Genomic DNA, 18850 nt, shown 5'->3' with positions numbered 1-18850 from the left:
GTGCCTCCGCGCGCCCCCAGCCTCCTGTACCCATTTCGGGGGTCTGGGTGCGCGTGGTCGTAAGGGCGAGCCGCTCTCGGAATCTCGGCCTCGGTAAGTACGTGTTTGTGACAGTACAAACCAGCCAGATGTCTGAGGCCGACAGAGCGCGCTCTCCTTTGGAGATCTTATGTCAGCAAGTATCTACCCTGGCGGACTCCGTACAAAAGCTGCAAGAAGGCTACACACAAGTTGATAACCGCCTGCAGCAGATCTCCGGGTTACTACCCTCCGCAGCCGCAGCTCCTGCACCCAGCAGTGGGGGTCCGCTTCCTCAAGCTCCGGCCAACCCCACTGTGGTTATGGCCCTTCCTGAGCCCAGGGTCCCTACACCTGAACGGTTCTCGGGAGATCGCAAGAAGTTTAGGGCTTTCAAAAACGCATGTTCCCTATACTTCGCTCTACAGCCAAGAACCTTCTCTTCAGAGATCGTCAAGGTGGGGTTTGCCATTTCCCTGCTTTCCGAGGAACCCCAGGCTTGGGCCCACAGCCTGATGGAACAGCGCAGCCCTGCCCTGAACACTATCGAAGCGTTCTTTGAGAGCATGACCCAGCTCTACGATGATCCGCAACGCATGGCCACCGCCGAAGCTATCTTGCACCATTTGTCCCAAGGAAGAAGACCTATTGAGGACTATACAGTAGAATTCCGTAAGTGGGCGGCCGACACCAACTGGAATGAGCCGGCCTTACGTTACCAGTACCGCCAAGGCCTATCTGAATTACTCAAAGACGAGTTAGCCAGGATGGAGACCCCTGCTTCCTTAGAGGAACTTATTCAAGCAGCTACAAAACTTGATCGGCGCCTTAGGGAGCGGCGCTCAGAACGGTTTCAGCAGCCTCGCCCTGCCTGGGCATCACCGCGACCTCACTCCACAGTATCCCAAACTTCACCTTCAGTTACTACCGCATCGGTCCCTGAGGTCGAACCAATGCAGCTCGGTTTGGTCCGAGGTCCCTTGACCTCCGAGGAAAAACAGCGCAGACGGCAGTCTAACCTTTGCCTCTACTGCGGAGGAACCGGGCACTTCCTGCGCAGCTGTCCGATCAGGCCCAGTAAGTTCCCTCAGTCAAACATATTGAACTTTCCTAACCATAACATCCCCAAGGCTTATGTGATGTTGTTTGTTTCTCTGCAGCTTCCGGAAAAGGAGACTCGCCTGCAGGCCATCGTTGATTCCGGGGCCTGCAGCTGTTTTATAGATTCCGCCTTGGCACACAGATTGAAGATCCCTCTACAGACCAAAGAGCAGGATCTACAAATACACCTGGCCGACGGATCCCTTCCTTGCTCAGGCCCCATCACCCAGGAGACCCAACCTATTTCAGTCGTCACGGACTCCGGCCACCGGGAGTTCTTACGGCTTGACCTAATTCGCTCACCAATCTTCCCCATCATACTCGGCCTACCATGGTTGCAAGCCCACGATCCGCTAATCAAATGGAGCACCAAGTCAGTATCATTCCCTTCTCAGTATTGCTCCCAACACTGCCTGCTTCCGGATTCCAAAGTTTGTGCCACAATGGCGGTACCACCAAACAACCTCCAACACGTCCCCTCTGAATATCTCGAGTTTCAGGAAGTCTTCAGTAAACAAATGGCTGACCGCCTACCACCTCACAGGGCCTACGACTGTCCAATTGATCTTCTTCCTGGCTCTGAGATTCCATTTGGCCGGATATTCCCCCTTTCTGAAACCGAGCTGGAGGCTCTAAAGCAGTACATAGATGAAAATCTTGAGAAAGGTTTCATCCGCCCTTCATCTTCACCCGCTGGAGCAGGTATCTTTTTCGTGGGAAAAAAAGACGGTACTCTTAGACCCTGCGTAGACTATCGACAACTCAACAACATCACAATCAAGAATCGGTACCCGCTGCCACTCATTCCTGAGCTATTCCAAAGGTTTCGATCGGCCAAGGTGTTCTCCAAACTTGACCTCCGGGGGGCCTACAACCTCGTCAGGATCAGGGCTGGAGACGAATGGAAAACGGCCTTTAGATCCAGATTCGGCCACTTTGAATATTTGGTGATGCCATTCGGCCTCTGCAATGCTCCAGCCACCTTCCAACATCTAGTGAATGACATCTTCCGACAATATCTAGATGACTTCCTGGTGGTGTATCTGGACGACATCCTCATCTTCTCCCCTACGCTAGAGATGCACAGGAGACACGTTAAAACAGTTCTCGCTATTCTCTTGCAACACAAGCTATACCTAAAAGCCGAAAAGTGTGAGTTTGAGAGATCAACCATACAATTCTTGGGATTCATACTCTCCACCAATGGGGTTGCAATGGACCCTCAGAAGATTCAGGCAATTCAGGAGTGGCCAGCTCCATCAAATAAGAAAGCAGTACAGAGGTTTATCGGATTTGCTAATTTCTATCGGAAATTCATCGTGGGATTCTCTGCCATTGTGGCACCTATTACTCAACTAACTCGGCAGCATCATTCGTTCCAGTGGTCCGCAGCCGCTCAAGAGGCTTTTCTTAAGTTAAAAGAACTATTCAGTTCTGCTCCAATCCTTTGCCATCCTGACCCGACTCAACCCTTCGTATTGGAGGTCGATGCATCAGAAATCGCAACCGGAGCAATCCTTTCCCAGAGACAGGGACCAAAGGCCATCCTGCATCCAGTAGCTTTCGCTTCCCGGAAACTCAGTCCACCGGAACTTAATTACGACGTGGGTGACAGAGAGCTGCTGGCTATAAAGTTTGCTTTGGAGGAATGGAGGTATCTGCTGGAGGGGGCAGTCCATCCGGTGATGATCTTTACGGATCACAAAAACCTTGAGTACCTCAGAACAGCAAGACGATTAAAACCCCGCCAAGCCCGATGGGCCCTGTTCTTCTCTCGTTTTAATTTCCATATTGCATACAGACCTGGGGCAAAGAACGGGAAGGCTGATGCCCTTTCACGAATGTTTTCCGCAGACTCCCAAATACCAACACCATGCACGATCCTCTCTCCTCAAAATTTTCTTGGATTAACCCAAGCAGACTTAATATCCTCCATCAAATCTTCATCAGACACATGTACGGAACCAGCTGTGCATTCCCTGAAAAAATATGAAGACCTTTTCTGGATCAAAGGAAAAATATTTGTACCACAGGTGACTCGGCCCCTAGCCCTTCAAATGTGTCATGATCACAAGATGGCAGGACACTTCGGGAACAAGAAGACGGCTGAGCTCCTTTCTCGTTCCTTTTGGTGGCCAGGATGGAGAAGGGACTGTAGGGAATATGTGGCGTCCTGTCTCCTATGCCAGAGAAGCAAGGGCCAGAACATCAAACCCTGGGGTTTGCTCAGACCTTTGCCCATTCCGGAACGACCTTGGGCTGACGTCTCCATGGACTTCATCGTTGACCTACCCAGCTCAGAGAATTTCTCCACCATCCTAGTTGTGGTCGACCGCCTTTCCAAAATGGCCCACTTTCTGCCCATGAGGGGTACTCCCTCTGCCGTGGAGACGGCCAACATTTTTCTAAAGGAGATCGTTAGGCTCCATGGGATACCCAAGGAGTATCGTGTCAGACAGAGGCGTTCAGTTCACGTCCAAATTCTGGAGAGAACTGTGCAAGGCTTTGGGGATCAACATTTGCCTTTCTTCAGCTTATCACCCTCAGAGCAATGGTCAGACAGAGAGGACCAACCAGACGCTGGAGCAGTACCTCCGATGCTTTTGTTCGGGTTCTCAGGATGATTGGGCGAGCCTTCTCTCTTACGCGGAATTTGCGTACAATAATTCTATCCATGCCTCCACCAACCAGACTCCTTTCTGGACCAATTGTGGGTTCCATCCCACATCCTTTGCTAACAACATTCCAGAAACGGCAGTTCCTGCAGTCCAGGATAGGATAATCTCACTACAGTCCAATTTTCAAAGGATTCAAGATACTTTACACAAGATCCAGGGGGACTATAAGAAACAGTACGACCGGGGCAGAAAGGCAAGTCCAAAATTTGACGTAGGAGACGAGGTCTGGCTGTCCACCATCAATCTGAAATTACCTCTGCCTTCTCGAAAGCTCGGGCCTAAGTTCATTGGGCCTTTTCAAATCAAGAGGATTATCAACCCTGTGGCGGTGGAATTGACACTTCCCAAAACATACCGGATTCACCCCGTTTTTCATGTGTCACTATTGAAGCCTGTGGTGCCCAGCCCTTTTCCAGGAAGAAAAGAACCTCCTCCTCCGCCAGTCAGAATTGATGGCGAGAATGAATTTGAAGTGGAATCCATTCTTGGTTGCAGGAAGAGGGGCAGGCAGTTACAGTACCTGATTCAATGGAAGGGGTACCCTCCCGAAGATAATTCTTGGGAACCCGCCAGGAACCTACACGCTCCACAGTTAATTCGAGCATTCCATCAAGATCATCCAGAACTAATGGCCAGCCTTGGCGTCCAGTGTCCGCCCTTAGGAGGGGGGCACTGTCAGGAGCCAGGGAGCGTCTCCGCTCGCCGGGCTCCGGTGCGCATGCGCACGGGACGAGCGCTTCGCCGCACACCCGTCCGCGGCCTGATGGTGCGGCGCGCGCGGGTGCACGGCGGTCCCCGTGTGCGCGCCGTAGCCCGTGCGGGTGCCCGGTAGCGCGTCACGCTGACGCGCTCGCCGGGCACGGGGGCTATATCTGACGGCTCCAGCACCCAGTCGGGTTGCTGGTTTGTCGTCAGCTCTCCCCTGCTTCCTTGTGCCTGTGTTCCCTAAAGCCTTATAGTCTGATCTGTGTACCGAATCTCTGCCTGATTAACCACTACTCTCCTGGATTGTCCCTAGTGCCTGCCTGATCTGTGTACCGAACCTCTGCCTGATTAACCACTACTCTCCTGGATTGTCCCTAGTGCCTGCCTGATCTGTGTACCGAACCTCTGCCTGATTAACCACTACTCTCCTGGATTGTCCCTAGTGCTTGCCTGCTCTGTGTACCGAACCTCTGCCTGATTAACCGCTACTCTCCTGGATTGTCCCTAAGCACTCTGCCTGACCTGTGTACCGAACCCCTGGCCTGTTTAACCACCTCTCTGCTGGACTACCCTGATCATACCTGCCTATTCCCTAACCTCTGCTTGTGTTTGCAGCCTTGCTCCCCCCTGGATCTCGGGGCACCCGCTTCCAGCCTCTGAACCTGCTATTCACCCGGAAGCCCGTGCCTCCGCGCGCCCCCAGCCTCCTGTACCCATTTCGGGGGTCTGGGTGCGCGTGGTCGTAAGGGCGAGCCGCTCTCGGCATCTCGGCCTCGGTAAGTACGTGTTTGTGACACACACAATCTAGTTTGCATTTCATTCTAGTAACAAACCCATCTACACAACCCAATTCTTTGAAGACAAGTATAGGGCCTCAAAATGGTGGCCAAATGCATATGGGCTAAACAATGGTATTTTATAGTCCGAAAAAAAAATGTGTGATCCGAACGAATAATGTGCCCATGAACATGAAAGTTGCCATTTTAAACTGTACAACAGTTCCTAAAAGCACATGGAGCAGCACGAACGTAATAAACACAAGAACAATAGGAACACAGCACAACTACTTACTTTTTTGCAGCACTCTCCGGATCTTTCTGTACTGCTCGTGTTCTCGTAATTTGAGGTCCGACCACCGCTTCCTGAGCTGATCTTTCGATCGTCGTACCCCGAATTTCCGGTGCAGACTCCTGACCACTTTCGCCATGATCTTGGCCTTTCGGACATTGTGGTTGGGGTAAGGCCCATACTTTCCATCATAGTCGGCCTTCTTCAGGATGTCCACCATCTCCAACATCTCCCCAAAGGACATATTTGAGTCCTTTAATCTCTTTCTGGATCGGGACGTTTCAGGCTCCGGCCTTTCCTCCCCCTCCTCCTCGTTGCTGTACTTAGCACGATCCTGCTGTCTATCCGCCATGTGCTCTTCCTCCACTGCGCCGAACGAAAAGGGGCGGGGAATAGAATAGAAAGAACGTCAGGGGCGGGCGGAGTTATACGCATGCGCAGTGTGTATAAATCGTAACGCGCGCGTCTTACGTACGATCTGTGAGCGGAGGAAGGAGCATCGGAGACGCCGATCGTGCTAACAAAGGTAGGATCTAAACTTGGGCCTATACTGCTTCGAAATTGAAGCCTATATTGTAACAAGATTAGGGGAGTTTGGCCTGACATTAGGGTTTGTCTTGTGTTGTGTCTTGCAGAGAAAATGGATGGTTTCAACGACCACAATTTCCTGCCCCTGTTTATTGACAAGTACAGAGAGCTGCCCTGTCTGTGGCAGGTCAGACACCCCCACTATAACCACAAACAGAAGAGGCAGACAGCGCTGGAGAAACTGCTGGAGTTGGTGAAGCCGGTGGTCCCCACAGCAACCATCCCCTATTTGAAAGCTAAAATTGGTGGCCTGAGGAGCACTTATCTTAGGGAGCGCAAGAAGGTCACAGATTCCCAGAGATCCGGAGCTGCAGCAGATGACGTTTATGTCCCCAGGCTGTGGTACTATGAGAGACTGCGATTTCTGTCAGACCACACTGAAGTCAGGGAATCCCTCTCTACTCTTCCTTCCACTCTTCCTTCCATACCAGCTGAGGCTTCCGATGTCCAACCTGGGCCTTCCAGCCAGGAAGAAGTGGAGGAGCCCAGCTTGAGTCAGGTATAGCATTCTTCTACAGATTTCTGGTCAATAAATAAATGATGTTTACTAGATGTTATTATTGATCACTAATTGCTGATTGAAAAAAGTGTTTTACATATCAATAGACAGTAGTGGGCACCCAAAATTGGGACAAGAATGCAAAATGCTGGGCTCAGAAGGATAGTCTGTTATATTTGTTAACATTGAATTTGCAGCAGTCAGGAGGTGAAAATTGTGTGTGATTGATGAAAACAATACTAAAACTATGTCCCTTTTTCATACACAGGAAGACCTCAGCCAGGAGGAGGCTGTGGAATGTGGCAGTCAGGAGGAGGCGGGGATTAGTGGCAGCCAGGAGGAGGCGGGGCTAAGTGTCAGCCAAGAGAAGCCAGGGACCAGTCGCAGCCTGACTGAGTCTCAGGTCCCTCCCCTCCGCCTGCCATACAAAAGGGCCAGGAAGGCCACTCCCAGTCCTGTGCAGGATTCAGCGTACAGGCTGATCCAGGAGGCTTCGGCGTCCCTCCGAGCCTTCCCCAGTCCTGAAGAGGCCTTTGCCTGCATGGCTGCCACCAAATTGCAGGGCATGCAGGAGGGCCAACGCAAGATCTCTGAGGACCTGATTTATAAAGTCCTACGTAAGGGGGAGAGTGGGGAACTGACACACAAGACGGATGTCATTGAGATCGACGATGATCCTCCTCCTCCTCCTCCTCCTGCTGCCACAACTCCACCACCACAGCCAAAGGCTGGAAGGAAGCGTGGAAGGAAGACCAAAGAGTGATGACCCTGGGTTCAGTCTGGTCTGACAGAAGATGCAGTCTCTCGTATGATCACAGCCTGGGGACACAGATGTCATCTGCTGCTTTCCAGATCTCTGGGACTTCTGGACCAGACTGCACTCCCTTAGATATGGACTCCTCAGGCCACCAATTTTGCTTTTAAATAATTGATGTCTGCCCTTGGAGTCCAAGGCTTCGCCCACTTCTGCAGTTTCTCCAGCGTTGCCTCCCTCTTTGTTTATAGTTGTGACCCCTTAATAAAATATTTTTCGGTAAATTCTACTCTCTTGTGTGTGTTTTCATCCAAAAAGGACAGTTTGTTGGTGACGATTCAGGTACATTTCTAAAGTACAATGTGAAATTAACAAGGGACAACAACACCAAACAATCTCCTACAGATTAAATAGAACAACATATCAATGGTGTTGTGGGAACTTGTCACAAAAAACACACAAACATTTTCGGGAGTACAAATCAAAATCACCAAAAAAAATAAAAATAAAAAGAGAAACACAAAAAAAGATTCTACATTAAAGTAAAAAAACGAAAAAAAAAAAAATATGTTGTCAGATGTGAGAAATCAAAATATATTGAGGGAATCCCGATAAATAGTAACGAAAAAACTTTGTGAGAAGTATGTGTGAATATGAGCATCAAAACGACTTAATTCTTGTCACATTATAAAGAAGAAGAGAGTGCGCTGTATTAAACCATTTTGAACATTGCAGCGTGACGAAAGTGCTTTATCCATTACGAACGCTAAGTTTACCAGAACGAGCTGTCCCGTGTTGGAATTTCTTCTGAGCATGCGTGGCACTTTGTGCGTCGGAACAGGCCACACACGGTCGGAATTGACGCGATCGGATTTTGTTGTCGGAAAATTTTATCTCCTGCTGTCCAACTTTGTGTGTCGGAAAATCCGATGGAAAATGTCCGATGGCGCCCACACACGGTCGGAATTTCCGACAACACGCTCCGATCGGACATTATCCATCGGAAAATCCGACCGTGTGTACGGGGCATAAGAGCATAGGATTCTAAGCTACCATTGGCTTTAAGAGAAATCAATCCATTCTGTTGACTTCTCTAATTCATGAATGTGCTAAATAAATAAACTCAAACACCAATGAACTTGTCACTGTCCCCCCAGTGCCTTTTATTGCTTAGCCACACTAACACTGGGTTTATATCTGTGTTTAAAGATTTATTTATGAATATACGTGTAATAATATTTTTTTTTAACATGTAGGTAAAAAAGAAGAATGTGGTGTGTGCAGATCACATTGCCAAACGATATTTCTATCTAATGAGGTATGTTATTATGTGGAATTGTTGTTTTAGGTATATGGTATGATGGTATTAATACATCACATCTATTACATTTCCCCCCTCTGCATCTGGAGGCGCTCAGCATGTATGTTATGTTTTTTTGTTTTTTTTATTACTTTTCTTTTGAAGCTTACAAAAAAAGCTAAGTATAGCCAAAGCTTTTGTCCATACCCTTCTTGCGGGTACCAAAAATAGAATTACGAGGGGCATGGCTTGCGGCGCATGGAGTGAGACGTGCTGAGGGCTCTCTCCGCCGAAACACCTGCAAATTACCCTGAAATTCTCCTGTAGTTGCCGCATATCCACCGCTGCACACCGGATTTGCACTCATCACCTCTTCAGCTGTCCTCTGTGTCTCTCCTACCTCTCGGAGCCATGGCTAAGTGGGAAAAGACCTTCTTACAGGGCCCGGCTAAAGAAGCAGCTCAAAAGCTATTTTTTTAAAGACACTGGGCAAAGATACTCCAGCTCAGCAGACGATCACTTCCTCAGGGGCTTCCCGAGACCCTCCTGAGGAGCCAGAACATGATCCTGCATGGCTGGATCATCCTGCTGAGCTCCTCTGGGACACAGTGGGTACCCCTGCTATCCTGGCCTCTGATAGTCATCCCAGCGCCCACAGTGCCCAGGACCCTGAGCCTACACTCAGAGAGATCTTTGCTGCAATCACCTCCTGCAACACTAATTTATCTAATCTCACCGCTGAGTTTAAGCCCCGGGTTCACACTATAACGGGCTGCGGATCGCACAGGAGCGCTGTGCGTCCCTGTTCCCAGTTTCAGGGACGAATCAGGGCCGATTCTATGCCTGAATTCAGCCCTGAAACGGAGCCAAAGATGCACAGCGTTTTTGTGCAGTGCGCTCCGCAGCCGCCCCCGAGATATGTGAACCGGCTCCATAGGGAGCCAGTCACATTCTCCTACTATGCGAATAAGATGCGGGGAAACGCACATCTAATTCGCATAGGTGTGAACCCGGGCTAAAGGAGTGAAAATAGAAATTGCATTGATCAGGCAAGATATGCAGAAATTAAGGGATCGCAGGCTTGTGGAAGCTTTTGGCCAGGAAGTGTTTTCTCCCATGTTTGCAGTTGAGAGGGCGCATCGTGTTCCTGGGAGGCCTCCACGCCCTGGGGAACCTCCACGGCCTTTTCTATTTAAGCTCCTGAATTTCAAGGATCGTGATGCTATCCTATACCAGGCCAGAATCAAGGGTGAGGCGATGAAAATGGATAATGTCCAGATCTCTTTCTATCCAGATTTCTCTGCTGGCCTGCAATGCAGGAGGGCTAGGTTTACGGATATCAAGAAAAGATTACGCTGTTATGTTTCTTATGCAATGCTCTAGCCTTCAAAATTGAGGGTAACGGCGAATGATCGCACCCATTTTTTTGAACATCCTGCTGCTGTGTCCGACTGGCTGGTTAGAGAGGAACATACCCTGCGGAAACTTCCACATAACTGAGCCACTAAACCGTGGCCTTTTTTCCTGCTTTTTGTTCTATTTCCAGGTGGAATGCAAGTTGGGTATATTCGCTCTATTACTTGTACCCCTTTAAGGCGGTAAGTTTATCTACAGTTGATGTATTTAATACCGCTCCCTACCACGTGGAACTGGCAAGTCCCTTCGGATCTACAGGATAAAGTGACGTAGGCCCCCCCCTGCCTGTCCCGTGTGGACATACCGCTCATGTTTGACCCCATCTGTTTTTGGGGACTATGTCTGTTTTTTTTCTATTTTGTGTTATTTGGCTCCCTGCCCCCTGCTGGGAATTATGTTGGTCTACATTGGACCCTTGCAAAGTTTGCTGACGTGTGCCTTCTGCATCGATGCAGTGACTGCCTCCCAATCAGCTACTCTGACTATGTGCCTCCCTGTGTTTGTGAGTTGCAGAATCCCAAACTTCCTCCCCCTTTCTTTGGAATGCTTACCGATTGCATGGCCCTCCTTCCTGTGCCCCAATGGGGCCTATGACTGGCTCAGAGCAGTGTTTTTATTTTATTTTATGCCACTCACTATGGGGCTGCTATGTCTACTGTTATTGTTAAGATATCACTATGGTTGACTGTAATCTTGTCTCGTGGAATGTGCGGGGCTTGGGTGATGTGGTAAAAACGTCGGGCACTTTTTTTCTACACTTAAATCGGATCATTATGTGGTGGTGTGTCTGCAGAAAACACACCTACTACCTACTCTACACTGAAAAGCTCTGCTTATCAAGTGCAGTTTCACTCCACTCACACCGCATTTTCCAGAAGGGTTAGTATCTTAATCTCTAATGATGTCTCTTTTGAACTAATACATTCTCGGGTGGATGATCAAGGCAGATACATTTTTCTACTATATAAGTTAGCTGGCATGCTGTGTATTATAGGCAATCTTTATGTCCCTCCGCCCTTTTCCGCAGATAGCCTTACCTGCTTAGCACAATTTATGGCTCCATATACCGATATACCCATTAGGGTTTTGGGGGACTTTAATAATCTCCTAGACAAAAAGCTAGACAAGTTCTCACAACCTGGCAGACCCCCCGGAGGTCCTGGGTGCGCCAATCCTCATTTGCAAAGCTGATCGTGAGCTTGGCTTGGGAGATGCGTGGAGGGACAGATATCCAGATAGGAGGTGTTATTCCGCCTCACGTAGAGCATTGTCCTGTATTGACTTTTGTTTATGCAACCCTTTGGCCATGTCTAAAGTTACTCTGATTGAATATGCTCCTTGAAGCATCTCTCACCATTCTCTCCTGTGGGCAACCGTCCCGGGTGTCCGTGGGGGGAGATTGTGGAAAGTCAACCCCTTCTGGCTCCAACTGTTCCCTGCCCATGATCCCCAGCCTAGGGCACTTGCCACCTTTATTAGATGCAATAGGGATACTGCAGCTCCGGGTGTTGTTCGGGACGCCCTAAAGGCGCATCTCTGAGGCCTTCTCATAAAACAAATATCCGGTATCAAGTCTAATACTAGGGAATGGGAGACTCTGGTGTCTGCTGAAGCTCGGAAAGCTGAGGAGCACTACATTGCTCAGCCCTCACCAGAATCTGAACAAAGCTGGTTGGTTGCCCAGGCCATATATTAACAAGCTGTTACCACTGCTGCAGATAAGAAACTATTTTTTATGCAACAGTGGTACTTCAAGGAGGGTGAAAATACAGGACATCTGCTGGCGATGATAGCTCAGGCACAATAGGCAAAGTCGCAGATTGATGCCATCCAGACCCTTACAGGTGCAATTGTACATGGTTCGGATCAGGTGGAATCGGTTTATGGATACTGTTTTGAAGATATGTACACCTCTAAGGTCTCTCCCACGGAGATGGAATTGGCGGACTTTTTAGACCAGTGCCCTCTTCCAGCTCTGTCAAGAGTGGTTGTAAAACATTAAACTCTCCCATTACACTTCAGGAACTCACTGAAGCAGTGGCTTCTATGGCTAACAGTAATTCCCCGGGTACAGATGGTCTCCCAGCCGAAATTTATAAAAGATATAGTATATCTCTTATTAGATACCCTGAATGCCACAGTTAGATCTGGCAGTCTTCCCCAATCCATGAACGAGGCAGTCATAGTGGTCATACCCAAGCCTGGCAAGGACCCATTGCTGCCCGACTCGTATAGGCCCATTTCACTTATAAATTCAGACATTAAACTATCGGCTAGGGTTCTGGTCACGAGACTGGCAGGAGTTGTATCAGGTCTGGTACATTTGGACCGGTCTGTTTTTTATCTCGGCACAGTCTACTGCCCTCAACATACGTTGTTTGTTCCTGAATCTCCAGTTACCTGTGGATAACCCTGGAAATATGGTGGTGTTCTCCCTTGACGCTGCCAAGGCCTTTGACAGCATTGAGTGGAAATACCTTTGGGCAGTACTGAGAAAATTCAGGGTTGGAAAGACCTTTCTAGCTTGGGTGCAGCTCCTGTATCCAGCTCCCTGTGCTAGAATACGAATTAATGGGATCTTGTCCGGGGGGGTTTCCATTGCACAGGGGCACTAGGCAGGGGTGTCCACTTTCGCCCCTCCATCGTGGGGTTTTGTTGGGGGGAGAGGGAGGATAAAGTCTCCCTCTACACGGATGACACTTTGATATACCTGGGGGATACGGTTGGTTCCTTGGAGGCTGTTATGCGTCTCATAGAGAGATTTGAGCAGTACTCTGGATTTACCATTAATTAGCATGAATCCTCCCTCCTATTGCTAGACCCCCTAGATTCTCCTATACCGGCATCGGCGGCTCAAGTGGAAGTAGTTCACTTCTTTCGATATCTGGGTATTGAGGTGACTGGGAACCCTAGAGACTATATCTCATAAAACTTGAAACCTATTCTACATAAATTCAAAAATAAATGCGCCAGCTGGTGCAAGCTTCCCCTATCAGTTACAGGAAGGGCAAATCCTTATCAAAATGGTGTGGGCGCTGCAGCTACTTTATGTCCTTCTAAAAACACCCATTTGGATACCTGGCTATTGGTTTGCTTGTATAGAGTCCCAATATAGAGCATTAATATGGAAGAATGGAGTGACCCACATTAAATTAGCTACCCTACAATACCCTAAAGATCAGGGGGGAATGGCTGTCCCGAATTATTTCACCTATTTCTTGGCTGCACAGCTGCAGCAGCTTGCAGGGTGGGATTTATCAGTGGTAGCAGACCCCTCCAGGACCTTGTTAATTCACTCCCTTGTGGAGTATTCTTCAATGTCCCAGATGGAGATGGGCCTCCCAGGTGCTCCTTCAGGGTGTCCGACTGTCCACTTGCTCTGGAGACTCTGGAAGGAGTTGAAGAAGCGCCTGAGCATTGAGGGCTTCCTGGACTGCACACCCATTTGGGGTAATAGGTCCTACCCTGAATTGGGGAAACTGCTAGATCATTACATCTGGAAAACTGCTGGGATCAAGTACATGTTGCAGTTGTTTGATGGTGCAGTGGTGAAGTCCTTTCTTCAGTTGAGAGCGGATTTCTCCTCATTACCAAATCGCTATTTTATGTATTTAAGACTGCGGCATGCCATGAGATTTCAAGGTTGATGCTCTGTCATGCGCCTTGACAACTCTGACTTCTTTCCCACTATCTTTCGTTACTGTGAGTAAGAAGGGGAATATCTCCCGTATTTATACTTGCCTACTAGCCCATATACAAGCTCCAGACCTACTGCCCTGTAGGGAAGAGTGTGATACTGATGTTGGCCCTATAGATGGGGATAGATGGGAACAGATTCTGGTGACCAGTCCCCTAGTTTCTGTCTCTGCGGCTCACAAGCTATCCCACTTGTTTATTCTCCATAGGGTGTATAGGACTCTAATACAATTGTACAAATGGGGAAGGAGAGACTCCCCCTTGTGTCCGAGGTGTTGACTGCATCAGGGTACTCTGATCCACTTACTTTGTAAATGCCCTAAATTAGTATGCTACTGGAATGAGGTCACCGAGACCATTAATAAAGTTTACCACTTACAGTTGCCCGTGGATCCGATTACTTGTCTATTGGGTGGTTTTGAGGAGGAGCTCTACCCTCCTTCCACTTATGTTGCCTTAGATTGTTTTACCTTGCTAGAAAGATGATTGCGAGGTTCTGGCTCTCTCCTGGAGTACCCACGTCTGCCCAATGGATACAACAGGTGAATACAATACTTGTTAGGGAAAAAATTGCATACCAGCACAGAAATGTGGCAGGCAAATTTACCTGAATATAACAGGAATGGCTGGAGAACCCGTTCAACTAGTTCTCACCAGACTGCTCCTAGGTGTGAAAGTATATGGCTCTCGAATTTCCAGTCAGGTATGGGTATACAGATTGGCACTTTACCTAATGTTGATGCTGCTTTGGGAGTCACTTTCCTGTTTGGGACGCCATTCTCTCCTTGCACATTTACGGATGGTACACATTTCAGGGGATGTCTGTTCTCAGATATGAGTTAATATTTGTTCGTTTGTTTAAACATAAATTACTATGCATGATATTACACTTGTTGTGCAACTGGTTTTATTCTACCTCAATGTATCACGTTGTACATAATATTTTTATTACACTATGCCCTTTATAAGTGTATGTACCTTGACTAACTTTATTCACAATAAAATATTTTTTTCTGAAAAAAAAAAAAAAAGAAATAGAATTATTTTTTTACTCCTGTGACCCACAGTCAGCTGACAGGGCAGAGCTGAACCAGGTTCTTGAAGGATCTTGGCAATATTTTTGGGGTCTACCCAGTTGCCTGATTGACAGCTGGCTCCACCTTTCAGCACCCGGACGAGAGCCAGCTGTGCCTGGCCCCTCCTTGGCACTCCAGTGAGCACAGGAGGAGTAAAGCGGAGAGCGGTAACTGACAGTCACTGCTCTCTGATCTGAGCAGACTGAGAACTGAGTGGTCATGTGAACGCTCAGGTCTTAAAGTCGGTGTGGGACAGCTGCAGTATCATATGCTGCAGCATGGAGGTGAGAGCATGGGTGTATTTGTTTTTTTTTGCTTTTTCCTGTTACTTGACTTGCTAGGTCATCTTTGTCTGTGGTCTTCTCCTGGTGGTGGGTAGTTCTCAATAATGCAAAGAACATAAAGATGTCAGGGGTGCCCTGTGCATTATTAGACAGTGCATGCTGTGTTGGGGCGTACCTCAGTCTTCCAGGGTGAGTAACGATGGGTGTCATTCAACTCAGAAGACAAGGGACATCTTGTTATGAAGAAGAGTTACTGCATTGGACAGATCTGTATTAAGGGCTAATTCATACCACAATCCCTACATTCAGCGTGCTTTTCCACATGCATGCTTACATGTATTTTTAATGCATTTGAAATGCATTCCATTGCATTTTTTTTTTTTTTTACTTGAAAAGTTTTTTTTAAACCCTTCACCCTTTTTTTTATGTTGCTCTCTTCTGCCTCCTCCCCCTTTCCTATAACAGAATTGCAAACAAAATGTTTTCCCCTTAAAGTCTAGGTCCTGGGATTTCTACATTGCTGATCCCAGGAGGAAGCTTGTGGGCTCTCGTGCATGTGCAGAAACTGCATGGATGTCTGCCAGTGGTGTATCTACACATGTGCTAGGGGTCCATCACATGTGCAGACACATAACGGGAGTCTGCCAGGTCCCGTAGACCTGGCATAGATCCCTTTGGTGTGTCTGCTACACATGCGCTGGAAAAGTGGAAATTAATTCAAGGTGGCAGCGCTAGAGATGAGACGCAAAGGGAGAACTTTCCCTACAAGCAAAACAATGCTGGATTCCATTGTCTAGTATGTATGTTTTTTTTTTTGCCTTTACACAGGGACCATTTTTAGCATTTAAAAAGATTATTTTTGATAGTAAGAGTGGAGTTCTTCTTTAACCACTTGCCAATCAGCATTGTACCAGTACGTTGCTGGATTGGAAGGGCGATATCTTGGTCATCGCTGCAACTGCAAGAAGCCATTGGATTACTTTTACAGGTGGCAGAAAGGGGTCCCACCTCCCTCCCGCCGCGTTTTGCCAGGCTCTCCTATGCGACCAGCGGCATCCTGTTCCTGGGACACAGTGAGAGGAACTGATGTTGTTCCTCCCACTGTGTAACGTCAGAAACCAGAAGCGATGAGATTTCATCAATTATTATTATTATTTATTGTTATACAGGATTTATATAGCACCAACAGTTTACGCAGCGCTTTACAACATTAGGGCAGACAGTACAGTTACAATACAATTCAATACAGGAGGGATCAGAGGGCCCTGCTTGTTAGAGCTTCCAATCTAGGAGGGAGGGTCAAGCGATACAAAAGGGTAAAAACTGTGGGGGATGATCTAATGAAGAAAATGAAAGTACAGTTGTTAGGTGGAGGCAGGGTAGGCTTCTCTGAAGAGAAACGTTTTCAGGGATTGCCTAAAAGTGAATAGATTTGGAGACAGTCTGACAGATTGGGGTAGGGAATTCTAGAGGATGGGAGAGGCTCGGGAGAAGTCCTGGAGGTGAGCATGGGAGGTGGTGACGAGGGTGCTAGAGAGCAGGAGGTCTTGGGAGGAACAAAGAATAGGAGTAGGTTGGTATTTTGAGACTAGGCTAGTGATGTAGCTGGGGGCAGAGTGGTGGATGGCTTTGTAAGTTATTGTTAGTATTTTGAATTTAAGTTGTTGGGTGGGTGGCAGCCAATGGAGGGATTGGCAGAGAGGGGTAGCAGACACTGAGCGGTTTGTAAGGTTGATAAGTCTAGCAGCAGCATTAATGATGGACTGAAGGCTATTTAAAAGTAAGCCAATGAGGAGGAAGTTGCAGTAATCGAGGCAAGAGATAACCAGGGAGTGAATCGGGAGCTTTGTAGTTTCATTGGTTAGGAAGGGACATAGTTTGGAGATGTTGCAGAGGTTGAGGCGGCAAGCTTTGGAAAGTGATTGGATGTGTGGCCAAAAGGAGAGTTCAGAATCCAGGATAACACCTAGCACACTGGCATGTGGGGATGGGTAGATGGTTGTGCCATTGCTCTTGACAGAGAAGTCAGGGGAAGAGGCACGTCCCAAAGCTTTTGATAATGTCGCACTTTAATGATGAAACGCGTCAAGCCTGAAGTCCCGATACGTCACATCCTGCAGGGACGTTGGAACACATGCTGGTCTGCACACAGCGCTATTCAACAAATACCGATAGCTGCATGAGGACGTTTTTACCAGAGATTTTTACTAAAGCTGTACACACCTTTTAAAGGAGCTTTTACTATAAGATGCCTAAGCTGAATAAAGGTTTTTGTAAATTCCATGCCTGCACAACCTGGATTTTGAGCGCCACCATAGGAGGCCAACCGATACAGCGGAAGGGTCCAGAGATAATCGTAGAGGGATAGGTTCTCCCTCAAGAGACCTAAAGCACAGGTGACTCTTCTTGCCATACGGCAGAGGAGTCCAACCCATCTGGTGAGTGCGGAACCACATAGTGGTGGAATTACAGTCACCTTTGGAGCACGGAGCACCAAGTACTTTGTCTTGCTGTATTTGCACTCATCATCACGAGTCACTTTACCATTTAAATCAAGTCACTATTATTAGATATTTATGTAACATTAGAGTTATTAACTTATAGTTTGCTACTCAGTCACGACTGTCATTTTGATATTCACCAGTGTATTTATTGAATAAGCACATAGCTTTCATTAGATAGACGTGGGGTGGGGCAAGCGCTGTTTAGTTCATGTTAGATATTTATTCACTCGGCATAACATCATCTTTTATATTTTGCCAAACCAGTATGTGTTATATTGTGTTTTTGTGCATTAAAATTCACGAAAGTGTATTTGTTCCAAAAAAACAGCGTTTGAAGAACCTCTGAGCAACAACCGTGTAACGTAAAAAATTGCAACACCCACCATTTTATTCTCTAGTGCCTCTGCTTGAAAAAAATATATAGTGTTTAAGGGGGGGGGGGGTTCTAAGTAATTTTCTAGCAAGAAAACAGCAGATTTTTACACTATATGAGAAGTTTCAGAATAGGCCTGAGGGTCAAGTGGTTAAAGGAGTATACTAGCATTTATGTGTTAATGTGTTTTCTGATCCGTTTACATTCTAGTGCAAAAAAATACATGCTGCTGTACTTTATGAAAGCACTGCAACTGAACGTAAAGGTGTGAATTGGGGTTATTGGAAAACATTGATTTTACTGTGCATTTGTTCTGCTGACAGCTTACATTCATTCCGTACAACAGGGTCGCACCTGGTGGGAATCTGTGGCAGATTTCTATATAGAAAACTGCCATATTCCCTCTCTTAATGAGGTGCAGACCTGAGCTACTTTCCGTTTCCCTCTAAAATATAAACTGGCGCAGGTGCCACAGATAGATCTATCTGCTCTGTAAATGTGGTGCACGCCACTTCTTATGCCGCGTACACACGGTCTGACTTTCCGGCATACTTGGTCCGGCGGACCAGAGTCTGCCGGACAATCCGCCCGTGTGTAGCCTCCGGCGAACTTGAAAAAAGTTTTAAATCTTTCCGTCGGACTCAGTTTCTGGCGGAAAGCCCGCTCGTGTGTATGCTGGTCCAACGGACCAGATACGACGCGAGGGCAGGGTATTGCATTTCGCGCTCGCTGCAATAGAAAAAACAAATTTTCCTATTGCGGCGAGCGCAGTGCATACCAGGCCCTTAGG

General features: G+C 47.6%; 2 protein-coding genes across 2 annotated transcripts in view; one reads left to right on the top strand and one right to left on the bottom strand.

Moving 5' to 3' along the window:
• Nucleotides 1–18850, top strand: part of RNF212 (ring finger protein 212) — an 80003-nt gene that overhangs the window by 7854 nt on the left and 53299 nt on the right. The window contains exon 3 of the mRNA XM_073618378.1: nucleotides 8668–8729. Coding sequence (XP_073474479.1) covers nucleotides 8668–8729 — 62 coding nt within the window. The remainder of the gene's footprint in view (nucleotides 1–8667; nucleotides 8730–18850) is intronic.
• The window catches only part of LYSMD4 (LysM domain containing 4), a 72668-nt gene that overhangs the window by 49744 nt on the left and 4074 nt on the right, over nucleotides 1–18850 (bottom strand).

The sequence above is a fragment of the Aquarana catesbeiana genome, linkage group LG03, assembly GCF_042186555.1.
Source record: "Aquarana catesbeiana isolate 2022-GZ linkage group LG03, ASM4218655v1, whole genome shotgun sequence".
NCBI classification, from domain to species: domain Eukaryota; kingdom Metazoa; phylum Chordata; class Amphibia; order Anura; family Ranidae; genus Aquarana; species Aquarana catesbeiana.
Note: the sequence above shows the minus strand (reverse complement) of the source record. Positions and strands in the feature narration are given on the sequence as shown.